The 12,074-nt window shown below is 42.8% G+C and overlaps 2 protein-coding genes across 2 annotated transcripts; one reads left to right on the forward strand and one right to left on the reverse strand.

Moving 5' to 3' along the window:
- Positions 1-604: 604 nt before the first annotated feature.
- Positions 605-8,127, reverse strand: rnf180a (ring finger protein 180a). The gene is made up of 4 exons (XM_058636601.1): positions 6,963-8,127; positions 2,906-3,158; positions 1,974-2,099; positions 605-1,487 (listed from the first exon to the last, which is right to left on the reverse strand). The coding sequence occupies exons 1-4, from the start codon at positions 7,926-7,928 to the stop codon at positions 1,282-1,284; spliced, it is 1,551 nt and encodes a 516-aa protein (XP_058492584.1). The 5' UTR covers positions 7,929-8,127; the 3' UTR covers positions 605-1,281.
- Positions 8,128-9,677: 1,550 nt separating this feature from the next.
- On the forward strand, positions 9,678-11,304 carry htr1aa (5-hydroxytryptamine (serotonin) receptor 1A a). Its single transcript, XM_058636524.1, has one exon. It carries the CDS (start codon positions 9,921-9,923, stop codon positions 11,199-11,201), a length of 1,281 nt encoding a protein of 426 aa, XP_058492507.1. The 5' UTR covers positions 9,678-9,920; the 3' UTR covers positions 11,202-11,304.
- Positions 11,305-12,074: the final 770 nt, after the last annotated feature.

Here is a 12,074-nt window from a genome sequence, read left to right on the forward strand (position 1 = left end):
ATCTTTCAGGAAAGAAAGTGCCACATGCGATCTAATTGGTAACAAACCAGACTACTTCACCTAACTCATGTGGTTCTATATCACACACTGTGACATGCTTTATACAAAATACTGAAGGACATAAATGGAAGTGGGAATTTAAATACTAACTAGGGCTGCCAGCAGCACTGAATGGACCCTGACACCCTGAGTGTGGAGCGACTGCTATGGCCCAAGAGAGTGAAGGCGTACTACCTGTTGTCAGTAGGTGGCGCAATGACTTTCAACGTGGACTAACTAGCCTTAATGAGAAGATGAAAAGAACAGAGATGGTTGTGGCTGTGCTTCATTCCTGAAAACATACTTTTGGCCACTATCATGGTTGAGGTAAGGGTGGTGTCTGTCTGGGCGGAGGCCTGCTGCATGGATGAATTCATTGGATCACTGTAAAACTTTTTTAAAGTGTGCTCGGAGAGTAAGTGAAAGAAAAAGAAAAAGATAAGGATGACGCTGAATAATCAGATAAAGCAGTAGAAAATGAATGAATGAAAACCAACATTGGTGATTTAAGTGCCTGTGGTGTATATGGTGATAAATTAAAGGCAATAATGAATGTTTTCTGTTGTTGAATCGAAATGAAAATCCAGTTCTCTAATGATATTATTTTATGTATTATGGTTTAAATATTATTATTATTGTTATTATTATTATTTATGATTGGTATTCAACTGTGGATATTCATGATAACTACAGTGTTTCTTTCATGGATTTGGTGCAAAAAAAATAGCACTACAATCTTTCAATAATCATATGTTTGTTTCTCAATGACAAATACAATTACAACTTTAAAAAACTGATTTTAAAATGTTCTGGGAAAAGTAAAAATTTCCCATCCAGATTTTTACTTTGGAAAATTGCTGTTGTCATTTTCCACTGGGATGTGCATCTACGCTTTATGATATGTTGTAATGCAAATGTGAATATAGTGAAAGTAAAACACCACAGCTTAAGAGTTGCTATATTGACTCCATCCGTACACTGTACAGACACAGGACATCCACACGTCATGTGCATCATCATCACCTGGACGCAGAGAACAGAGAACAATGGATTCCCAAACATCCCACTACACCAATCCCCCATTTTTAATGATTTATTGGTGACACACAACAAGCTGGTACACTGCCGTTCTCCCTGCACCACCGTCTAACCTGCCATATCTATACTTTACCCTCAGTCCCTTTCGTTTCATAAAGTGGAATTCCCTTGTCCTGTTTTGCTCCGTCACCGTTTAAATGACTGTCAAAAAGAAGGGAAGAAGAGGTAGCAGAGGAAGCAGAATATGAAGAAGCCGATAACCCAGTTGACTGAGTAGATGTAGATGATGACCATGTCCATGTCAAAGCGCCAGCTTTGAGAGTCGTCCTCAAAGTCCATGGTATCCTGATGGAAGCTGCCTCCGTGGGGGAACTGGCGTCTGGCAATGGGACTGTTCTGCCTCTGGAAGCCTGGTGTGTGTGTGTGTGTGAGACAAATGCAGCATTTCGTATGTTATGGCTTTTTTTTTATTCAAAGAAAAATCTAAAATGTTTGCTGTAAAATAGTTCCACAGTATGGTAAAACTTAATAGTGTGATAATAAGGAGGAGATTTATTTTCCAGTAAAACCATCTTCTTTCCAAAGTAATATTCAGAAAAGAACTTTATAATGAGAATTACTATAAGCTACCATCAGTGAAATACCTTCAGATGGAAATGTTTCTGAATCAAAATTGATAATTTATCGTTATTACCAAGATGATGGTATTTCCATAAAATTACTTCACCACCACAAAATGATTACGATATGTTTACCACATTAGTTTATCTTTGATTAAATCCACATTGAATTGGAAATGGCAGGATACTATGGCACATTTTTGTGTGTATTATTGCCAAGGGAATCAGGACTAAATATTTCAATCAATTTTGATGTACGTGGAATCAAACACTTGCCTCCAAAGATACGGAAGAGCTTTCTGCAGCTTGGGAGAGGCCACTTTGCACAACTTGCTTTCTGAAAAATCTGTTTCCGTGAAAGGTATTCCTTCGGGAAGAATGTTCTCGTGGTTTGGTTTAGCTCTGTAAAGAAAGACAAAGAGACACACGTAAGAGCCAAGGGGGAACATAAGAGTCACAACTCTCGAAAGAGAAAAAAAAAACCACAGTAGATGAAGCAACAAAAGACTCCCTCATTTTCTCCTCTTTCCGTGTGACCTTGGCTTTGGTAATCAAAACAAGAATCTAATCTTCAACGCTTGTCACCTAATCACCAACAAGAGTCCTTATAGTCTGCAGTGCTCATAACCACGGCCACTCTGTCTTTTCATGGCCACCACGGCCGCTCACTTTCTCGTCTACATTCTTTGAGAAGTAGGTCAACGTGAATCACATCACTTCATTACTAATTCATGGGTTCCTCCAAATCAAACCATGTAATCAGTGTGCAGTGATCATGAGATTGCATAAAATATGCATGCCTGTGATACAGCATAGGTGCAAAGCCTTGTCGTTTCACTGCTTGTGTAACATTGTTATGCGCAGACAACACTTGGGTTGTAATTTTTCACGTTCGACATCACACTCGTATTTGCTATTTCTATCAAGGCATAAAAGCAGTGAATACAAATGTTCAGGTTGTCTTCTCTGTCAAATATGACTCATCTGGTCAGAGCTTAACTAAAGGTCTACTCTGCTCCCTATGGGATATTTGCAGCTGAGCCCCCTGAAAACAAACACAGGACTATAGCCAGAAATATACACATAATTAGCCTTTATGATCATTATATCCATGAATGTGAACGTTAATGTATAAGCATGTTGTTTTTTGAACCGTATACTATCCCATCTTAATACTGTTTAGCCCTTGTTTTTGCCCTTTAGCTCACCCTTCTGGAAGAAGACGTGCGTGATGATTGTTCTGCAGAGGGGGCAGGGGGTGTTGGCGGGGCTGCTCTTAGCCAGCGTCCGCAGACAGGGTTCACAGAAGATGTGGCTGCACGGGTGGCACATGTAAGGGCTGAAGTACACGTCCAAACACACAGCACAGATGTAACCTTCTTTGTCCCTGGTGCTCACGTCCTCATCGTCCTCCCTGCTGCTGCTGCTGCTGCTGCTGGTGGTTGGGTTTTCTGTTGAACTCTATGTGTGCAGGGAGACAAGTTGTATAGTAAAACTTTTAAATGCAAATGAATATCTGCTGCACTTGTACCATTGTTCACACAATGCTGATGAGGCCTATCAGCTCCACACCACTCACTCTGCAAACGCAGTCTGCTGCATTTGACGTCACGTCTGAAGCAGGCAAGTCAAAAACTTAATAGCTACATGGCTGCATACATGAACAGTTAGACTATGGCAGGAAAAGGCAAGAAACGCCCATGAAAAATCTATAGCTAAAAATAAACCTGTACAATCAAGAGGAAGGACTTCACAATCCATTACAATCATCATCATTTGACTTTCTCAAACGTAATCGTCCCATATTAAAAATGTGGGCCCCGCCAACAGAATGCAAATCAGTAAGAACGGGTGTGACGGGTTACATTCAAAGACAAAAAACTCTGAGTATGTTAATCCTCCACTTGTGCCTCGGGTGCAATAAGATCATTTAAAAACATTACATCCACACATTATGGTCATTTCTATATTCAGTGAACTGCTCCGATAGAAACTATAAATACTAGAGCATCTTTCTCTGCGTTGAATGAAGAAGAACAATCCCGGGATTGTGTGAGGTTTGTATAAGCAAATACAATATTACTACTCCAAAATGTTAGCTGGTCGTTAATCCATGTGAAACTGACTTCTTTTGTCACCTTCTTGAGGTTCCTTTAATACTTTTCTTTTTAATACACCTGATTAGATGAGTGTAGTTTTCCATGTGCCACAGTATGGGTCACGCAAACACAGCTCAAGTAAGAAGAACATGCATTTCGTTTCCACTGCAGAGGGTTAGTTCTTCTGTTATTTTAATCTTGTCATTTTATTTCATAAAGCACAATGCAGCCTGCCACCTGCCCACTGCTCAAATCCCTCTCCTCTCAAATCCCTCACTTGCAGCTTCCTGTTTTCAAATGCCAAATATAACTCACATGAGAGGATGCACCAAAACTCATTTTGAGAACAGTATCCCAAGTCATCCTAGGACTGTGTCAGCAGACCGCTGGGGAATGGAGTCTGAAGCTCCAGATTTGAAAAAGATCGGGGGTGCATGCAGAGTAATTACCACTTTCTCACCCAGGGGGAGCTCCTGGGACTTCCCTGTCACACCAGCTCTGCCTCCCAAGGTGTGTCATCAACACAGGAGAAAACACAGATCACACAGCTCCCAAGTAATCACAGGCACTGAGGCTCTCCCCTGGAAACGTACACTGTTACATAGCAGCTTTGTTTTGGTTACATTAGAAATAGAAATAAAACAGACACATCAAACGATACCTGCACACTGAGAAGTATAAACGGATAAAGAACCAGTCACTGTCTTTGTTTTAGGCAGTGACAGAAACCTGACAGAAACCGTTTCCATAACCTTTGTGTATGAACTGTAAGTCTTCCACGACTAGAAGTGCAACTCGAGCCATATTTAAAGCTTCTGTTTAACAGTAATTATATCAGCTGGAACAAGTTTCCAAACAATCCAGCGCTAATTGCCTCTCTAACACACAGGATGAGACTGAGCCCTGTGGGAAATGACAAAAACACCTGCTCTGATCTTTGGCCCACTGCATAATCAGTGCAAACAGTACCAAGACATTCTCCTTAAAGCAAGTTATATCAAAGTGGTACTGTTCAGGACAAAAAAAACACATTTGTGATATACATCGTTCATAAATTAAAGCTCCCGTGTGTAACTTCCATCAAACACACTATCTTTCTGATAGTTTCTCAGACAACATGATAGAAACATCTAAAAGAAGATGAACTGAGCGTCTGCAGGGAGCGGCAGTGATGCTGTCGCGAGGAAGACAAGTGGTTTAGACTCTGAGATTTAGGAGGATTAGAAGGTGGCAGGGAGGGAGGGAGGGACATCCCTGCCATCGCTGTCCCACTTCTGCCTTCTCTCTGATTGTCATGATGTGAAAAGTATCACGCTGTGTGCAGTGTGGGAATGTCACCGGGTGACAGAAAACAAAACAGAAACACAGAGAGGGTCATGTGAAGCTGATAGGCTTCATCAGCACTGTGTGAAATTTAACAATGGTTTGAACTGAATTGATCTTCAACATCCAGGTATCCAGGAAGTAGATAGGAGGACGTCCCACTGCACTGTATCCCATCATAAATAGAGGCCTCAACCTCCACTTCCTCCTTTTGTCTCCAAACTTTTTGATGTTTAAAATAAATAACCTTTATCATTTGTTTGATTGTTTTATGTTAAAGAATGTTCAGCTAACCATAATTCATATTCTTATTTGTAAGTTATTACAAGTTATTTGTTAGGTATTTATAACACCGAGGGTATCGCCGATGACACGTTTGCACAAGCGCACTTTGCATTACCGTAATTACACGATGGTTTCTGAAAGCTGGGCAGTTGCACATGAAAGCCAACATTGTAGTTATTACACTATTGTCACTCGTGCTTTTGCAGGAAGCTGACAAATCAGCGTCCTTGTCGCCAGAGAGGAGAGAGTTGGATAAATGCAGTTTTTTGGCCTGTTTTTGCACATTGAGACAAAGACGCAAAACATTGTATTGTACATTTGTTCTACACTGTTCAAAAGTCAAATTCAACACGCAAAATCTGTTGTTCGTGTACAACTGCATTGTTCTTTTTCTCTAAAATCAATTTCCATTTTTTTGTTTCCCTTCATTATAAATTATTCATACATTATTTTAACATGCAGTAAATTGTCAATATTCAAAGTTATTCTGGAGAAATGGTCAAAAATAATTTTATGTTGAATTCATTATTTAATTGAGCAATATTTGGAATATATTTCTTCTCCTTGAGAACCATAGCATTCATCCACTGATTTACTGTAACCAATGGTTCAGGAAAGTGGTTCGGGTGGTTTGTGGCTCCAGTGAGAACCTAAAGCTTTCACAAACACTACAGCTTTAACGACATTATGACCAGAAGAGGATTCAAATACATTAAAGGCACAAACAAGTGAATGAGGAAAAACTACTGCTCTCTTGCCATTAGCCTTCACAAGTGCCATAGTGTTGCTCAGTGGCTAATGGCACAAATGCTGTGCTTGTACTGAGATGATCCCAAGTGGAAATTAATGTAATTGTGGAAGTGCAAAGTTAGACACAGCTGAGAACAGACGGCGCTAGTTCAATAAGCCTTGATAATGATACATGAGCAGGCAAGCTCATTCAATTCCCTTGAATAAATCAAAGTTTAGAGAAATGCCTGATTAGAAAAGTACAATTATTCAAGTTTCGTCTAAGAGTTAGGTGAGAAGATCAATACCACTGTCTGTTTATGCACACTGAATATGAAGCAAGGGCACAATCAGCATGGAGGACACAGTCATGGAAAATGGATACACTCAGTTTTCAAAGCAATTAAATATATTCAGCTTTCTCTAATACACCAGTTGGAATAATTCCAACCCACCAACCACCTGACTGCAGAGCTGCAGGACCCAATCAAAACAGGATCTGCTTCTTTGTCTGCTAGCCTCATCATGCAGCTAATTCAGATGTAACCCCACTTTAAACCGCAGGGACAATGGCTATTGAGATGAGCGTGGTGCTGATAGGGCTGTCGAGAGTCAGAGTCTGGATGGAATGAACACACCCTAATACACATGTGCAGCTACAAAAAGTGCAATGAAAAGTTGTGATGTACCACAGATAGGTGCCTTTTAAAATGGACTTCAAATATTACAGTTGCTGTGTTCTCGTACTCCCCAAAGACTTATATTACCATAATTCTGTGGTTCTTCATCTGCAAAACTGTCATAATTTGTCATTGATTGTGTCATTCACCTGTCGGCTCTCATGCAGTTGACTTTGTCTCCACCTCTCCCTTCTCCTTTGCCTCCTCCTCAGACACTTAATCCTGTTCTTCTCTCTTTTACACATCCTTCGCTCCCCAAAAGGACGACAGTGTGGCACCACTGCCACCGTCGTGGTTTGGCTCATCACCTCCATCACACCACGGCCTTCCTCCTTGCCATCTTCCACGTCCTCACCCTCTACTTCGTCATTGTCCTCCTCCTCCTCTTCTCCAAACTCTGAGCTATGGTGATTTTGCGCTGTTCCATCTCTCACCTGCAACCACAACGGATCAGGCTCTCTGGATGAACTGGGTGGGTAGTGGTGCAGGCCTTCTGCAGCCGTCCTGAGGGAAAGCCTCTGAGCTTGCAGTGGTGTGGAGCTGGATGGGATGGAAAGTTGAGGGGGAGAAGAAGACATGGGCTTCACTGTGGACCAAGGGGACTGGGCAATCAAACTGACGGTGTTGGTCTGGGAGCAGCCGATACAGATAAATCTGGGACATGTTTGTCCTCCCTGTAAGTTGTTTGATCCTTCTCCAACTTCCAAAGCACAATTTAACTGCATGTCAGAATGACATCTCTCCTGGGCTCCATCTCCATGTGTTCTTTCAGTCTTCCACTGCCTTTGCTTCCCTCTGTCCCTTCCTTCTGCACGTTCAACACTTCTTCTCTCCTCTTCACTTACTTGGTTTCCTTCTCTCCATCTTCCTCTGTCGTCCTCAGCGCAGGTCTTTCTGCGAGCTTTCCTCCCGGGTAAGGAAAGTCTCCCCAGCTGCTCCACACTGCTTGATCTCCCTCTTCCGGCTGGATCAGCGCTCCTCAGCTGAGGCCTCACTGCCATCAAGTGTGGGGTGTAAGGTTCATCGTTGCTGTTTTCTTCATGCGGATCCTCAGATTCATGACCTGTCACTCCACTTGAGATGTTTACACCAGAGCCTCCTGCATGGGAGCTCATGATGATGCTTTTTGCAGCCCCTTAGGCAGCAGCAGCAGAGCGTATCTGGTGCAACCTCAACCACCTAGTCTGGTCTTTCACCTGTCATTCTTTCTTCAGTCTTGTTGCTGCCTTCCAAATTCTTCTAGATGTATAGAGTCAATCTCTTTTTTTTAAGAGTTAGAGGGAGTGTTCCAGCGCAGAGGAGGTGAACCATGCAGTCCTCTGGCTTGATCTATCCTGCCCCTGCCCCCCCCCGGGACATTCCACACTGTTGACAAAGACAAAGTCCTTCTGGTGAGCTGCAACACAATAGCTGCACTGTTCATGGCCTCATTATTGTCCTGTGTGACCTATAGAAAACACATCTCTATGCAACCACTGCACACACAGAAAATAAGGTGAAAAAGCCAGAGCCACCTTTTATTTTTTATCACATCCACACTGTTGTGTCAGCTTTTTTCATTCATATGTGTGTGTGGGTGTGTCACAATCACATCAGAATCAAATTGCCTTCAGTGTCTTTTTTTTTTTTTTGCCTTGTGTGTGTTTTGTTTGAATATACTGTAATTCCCCAGACTTTTTCTTTAATTGGTGTTTGCCGAGGGCCTCAGGTGCACTTTTGCACATAATAAACGTCTGAAAACAAACAAACATGAAACAAATGTAAAAGTATTAAATGAAAGATGATATCATAACCTGTTCAGTAGCACTTTATTCCCAAAAGACTTTGCTGTCTCTTAGAGAATATAAGGCTGAAGAAAAACATATTCTTTACCAAAAGAAAAAATTAAAGAAAAAAGAAGTGTGATTTATATGACAGAACCAGAAACACAAATAACGTTTTTAAAAGTTCAAGTTTTTAAATCTTAATTTAAAGGTGCATCTATACGTTTCTCTTTTGTAAATTGCCCTTTCACTTCTAATTCAGCTTGTGGCTCAGAAGGTTTGATGCTTCCATCCCAAGCGCCTCAGCTCGGCTTGTTTGAAATGAAAGCCACTGAACCACACATTGCCCCCGATGCGTGTGTACACCGCACTGCACTTATCCCACTCGATTCCCTGACTCACTGATTACATTTTCAGTTTCCTCGGAGATTTTCAAAAACGCAAGCGAAACACAATTATTATTTTCCAAAGATTCAAACGACATCCCCTCTCTTTCTCTCTCGCACACACGCTTTAATTCTCATCTCGCCTCTCGCAAAGATCAGTGAGACCCATTTGATGCACCGCCCACTACGACCAGCAGATGGCAGCAGCTTCCCTCTCTGTGCTGATGTGGCGCTGTCTCTGGTCCTGAAATTTCCTTCCACTCGAAAATCTGGACATGCAGATCTCTTTCCTCCATCCCGGCTCTAAATAGCGCACACTTTTCACACTACGTGTGCATTTGTTTCTTAATTTCGTTCGTTTTAAGTCACATGTCTGTTGACAAAGAATTTAGATTAAACGGTAAATTAATCTGAAGTGATAAGAAGGACAAACGAGACTTGTTCTTTCTTCTCTTATTTGTGTAATAAATCATTTACACACATTTAAAATAAAATGAAATAAAATAACGCAGATTCAACTGTTCAGTCGTTTTAAAGTAAAACGGAGAGAAAAGAAGAGCTGTGCGTCTTTATTGGTTGCCTGCGCTGAAAAACAGAGCAACAAGCAGAACACGGGCATAAAACTCCAGGGCGACCTCCTCGCGGTCTGACGTACTCAAAGCTCTTGGTATAAATGAATTCACCTCGTCACCAAGCCGCTCATATGATTCCCACTAACAGTGAGCGCACCCGGCTGTCAACACTCAAGAGCCACAACGCGCGCACAAAACTCCTCACACTCACTGACAAACACGCCTGCGTCATGCGTCCTGAGAGCGACGGCACGAACTCGGTAACTCCTATGGAACCCAGTCAAAGGCACAGCAGCTGCAGCAGCTGCAGTTTGAGGGGCTGACTGTGTCCTGTCTGTCTGTTCAGCAGCGTGTCCCCACTGCTCTGGGAAAGTTGTAGTCGCATTATGGATTTTATAACAACTACCAGCAACGACAGCAACGTGACAAGTGGTTTCCCTCACGGGAAGGACGTGGTTGTTGACTGGGACGGGGGCGAGAATGGGACGGGGTATGGGTCTCTGCCTGGTCTGGAGCTGAATTACCAGATTATCACTTCTCTGCTCTTGGGGTCCCTCATCCTCTGCTCAATATTTGGCAATGCGTGTGTCGTTGCAGCCATCACCTTGGAAAGATCTCTCCAGAATGTGGCAAACTATCTGATCGGATCCTTGGCCGTGACAGACCTCATGGTATCGGTTCTGGTTCTGCCAATGGCGGCTCTCTATCAGGTTTTGAACAAGTGGACTCTGGGACAAGAGATTTGTGATGTATTCATTTCTCTGGATGTACTTTGCTGCACATCATCCATCCTACATCTGTGCGCAATTGCCTTGGACAGGTACTGGGCCATAACTGACCCCATTGACTATGTAAATAAACGGACACCAAGGCGAGCTGCGATCTTGATTAGTGTGACTTGGTTAGTTGGTTTCTCCATCTCTATTCCGCCTATGTTAGGCTGGAGAAGCGCCGAGGACCGGGCGAACCCCGATGCCTGCATCATCAGCCAGGACCCGGGCTACACTATCTACTCCACCTTTGGCGCGTTTTACATTCCCCTCATCCTCATGTTGGTCCTATACGGGCGAATATTCAAGGCGGCTCGGTTTCGGATTCGAAAGACGGTGAAAAAAACGGAGACCAAAAAAGTGTCAGACAAGTGCTTGGCTATCTCTCCGTCTATCTTCCACAAGAAAACCAACGGCGAAGCCGGAGGGAAGGGCTGGAAGCGCAGTGACGAGTCAAAGACGAGTTCTCCGTGCGTAAACGGCGCAGTGAAGCATGGTGATGAGGGCGAGTCACTGGAAATCATTGAAGTTATCGGGAACTCAAAGACGCATCTTCCTCTGCCCAACACCCCACAGTCCTCGCATGGCTACGATTACATGAGCGAAAAGAACTCGGGGGCGAAGAGGAAGATCGCGCTGGCCAGAGAGCGCAAAACGGTGAAAACACTTGGGATCATCATGGGAACTTTCATCTTCTGCTGGCTGCCCTTTTTCATCGTCGCGCTGGTGCTGCCTTTCTGTGCAGAGCGCTGCTATATGCCCGACTGGCTGGGCGCAGTCATTAACTGGCTGGGCTACTCCAACTCTCTCCTCAACCCCATCATATATGCCTACTTCAACAAAGACTTCCAAAATGCTTTCAAGAAGATTATAAAATGCAAATTCTGCAGGCAATAACCACATGCGGTGTTCACTGGCGTGTTGAGTAGTTAAATGGACTTTATGGAAGTGGGGGAAGAAGAAAAAAATACTATCCAGACTTTAATTCAGGGACAGTCTCTTTTCAGTATGTGTATAAGAGAGAAAACCTTCAAAAAAAAGATAAAGGGAAGAAAATCACTGGTTGCTGATGAAACGACACAGTGACAAGACATGAACAGTCGCTTTAAATGTACAAGCTCATGTTTATTCAGTGTTTGTAGCTACATTATATATATCCTATATGCGACGGCAGCCATCGTTGTATTGCCATGCAAGACGTGTCATGTGCTGATTCCATGCATTTCATCACGAGACGCGGGTTTCCGTCCTATTACACCATGAGCTTTGTAGCACTGAAATAATAAAAGCAATCAAAGTTTGTCCTTAAGAAATATGAGTCAGTTGTTATTTAGGCTGGAAAATCGAAAGTAATGACCCAAGAGGAGATCAGGGCCCATGACGAGAAATCGCAGAATCACTTTGTTGCTGTCACGTCACACTGTACATCTTCATCCAGGAGGTCTCAGGGAATTCATCAATTTGTGTAGATGGGGAAAACAAAAGCACGAGGCAACTTATCAGTTTGCTCTGACAGGCTGCAGGATGAGGACTGGGTGGTCAGGTCACCAGTGCATGATGTGTTGCAGGTTATATATCCGAGGGGTATTCAGCAAAAACACCAGCATCAAATTAATCCCAAAGTCAAAAGCAACAGGAGGTTGTTGTTTACCCCCCACCCAAACAGAAGCAGCCAATTCTGATAGAGTGTTTACAGTCTCTCCCTTTACTCTGTGTTATTTTTCTTTTCGCCCCATGTGAAAGAAACTGAAAAACAGACTGAAAAAGAAG

The sequence above is a fragment of the Solea solea genome, chromosome 8 (genome assembly GCF_958295425.1).
Source record: "Solea solea chromosome 8, fSolSol10.1, whole genome shotgun sequence".
NCBI lineage: Eukaryota > Metazoa > Chordata > Actinopteri > Pleuronectiformes > Soleidae > Solea > Solea solea.

Coding starts and splice junctions, on each gene's coding strand:
- htr1aa (XM_058636524.1), top strand. CDS start 9,921: ATGGATTTTATAACAACTACCAGCAACGACAGCAACGTGACAAGTGGT.
- rnf180a (XM_058636601.1), bottom strand. CDS start 7,928: ATGAGCTCCCATGCAGGAGGCTCTGGTGTAAACATCTCAAGTGGAGTG. Junction 2,100..2,905: donor GCACGTCTTCTTCCAGAAGG/GTGAGCTAAAGG, acceptor CTTTCTTTACAG/AGCTAAACCAAACCACGAGA. Junction 1,488..1,973: donor GCTCTTCCGTATCTTTGGAG/GCAAGTGTTTGA, acceptor CACACACACCAG/GCTTCCAGAGGCAGAACAGT.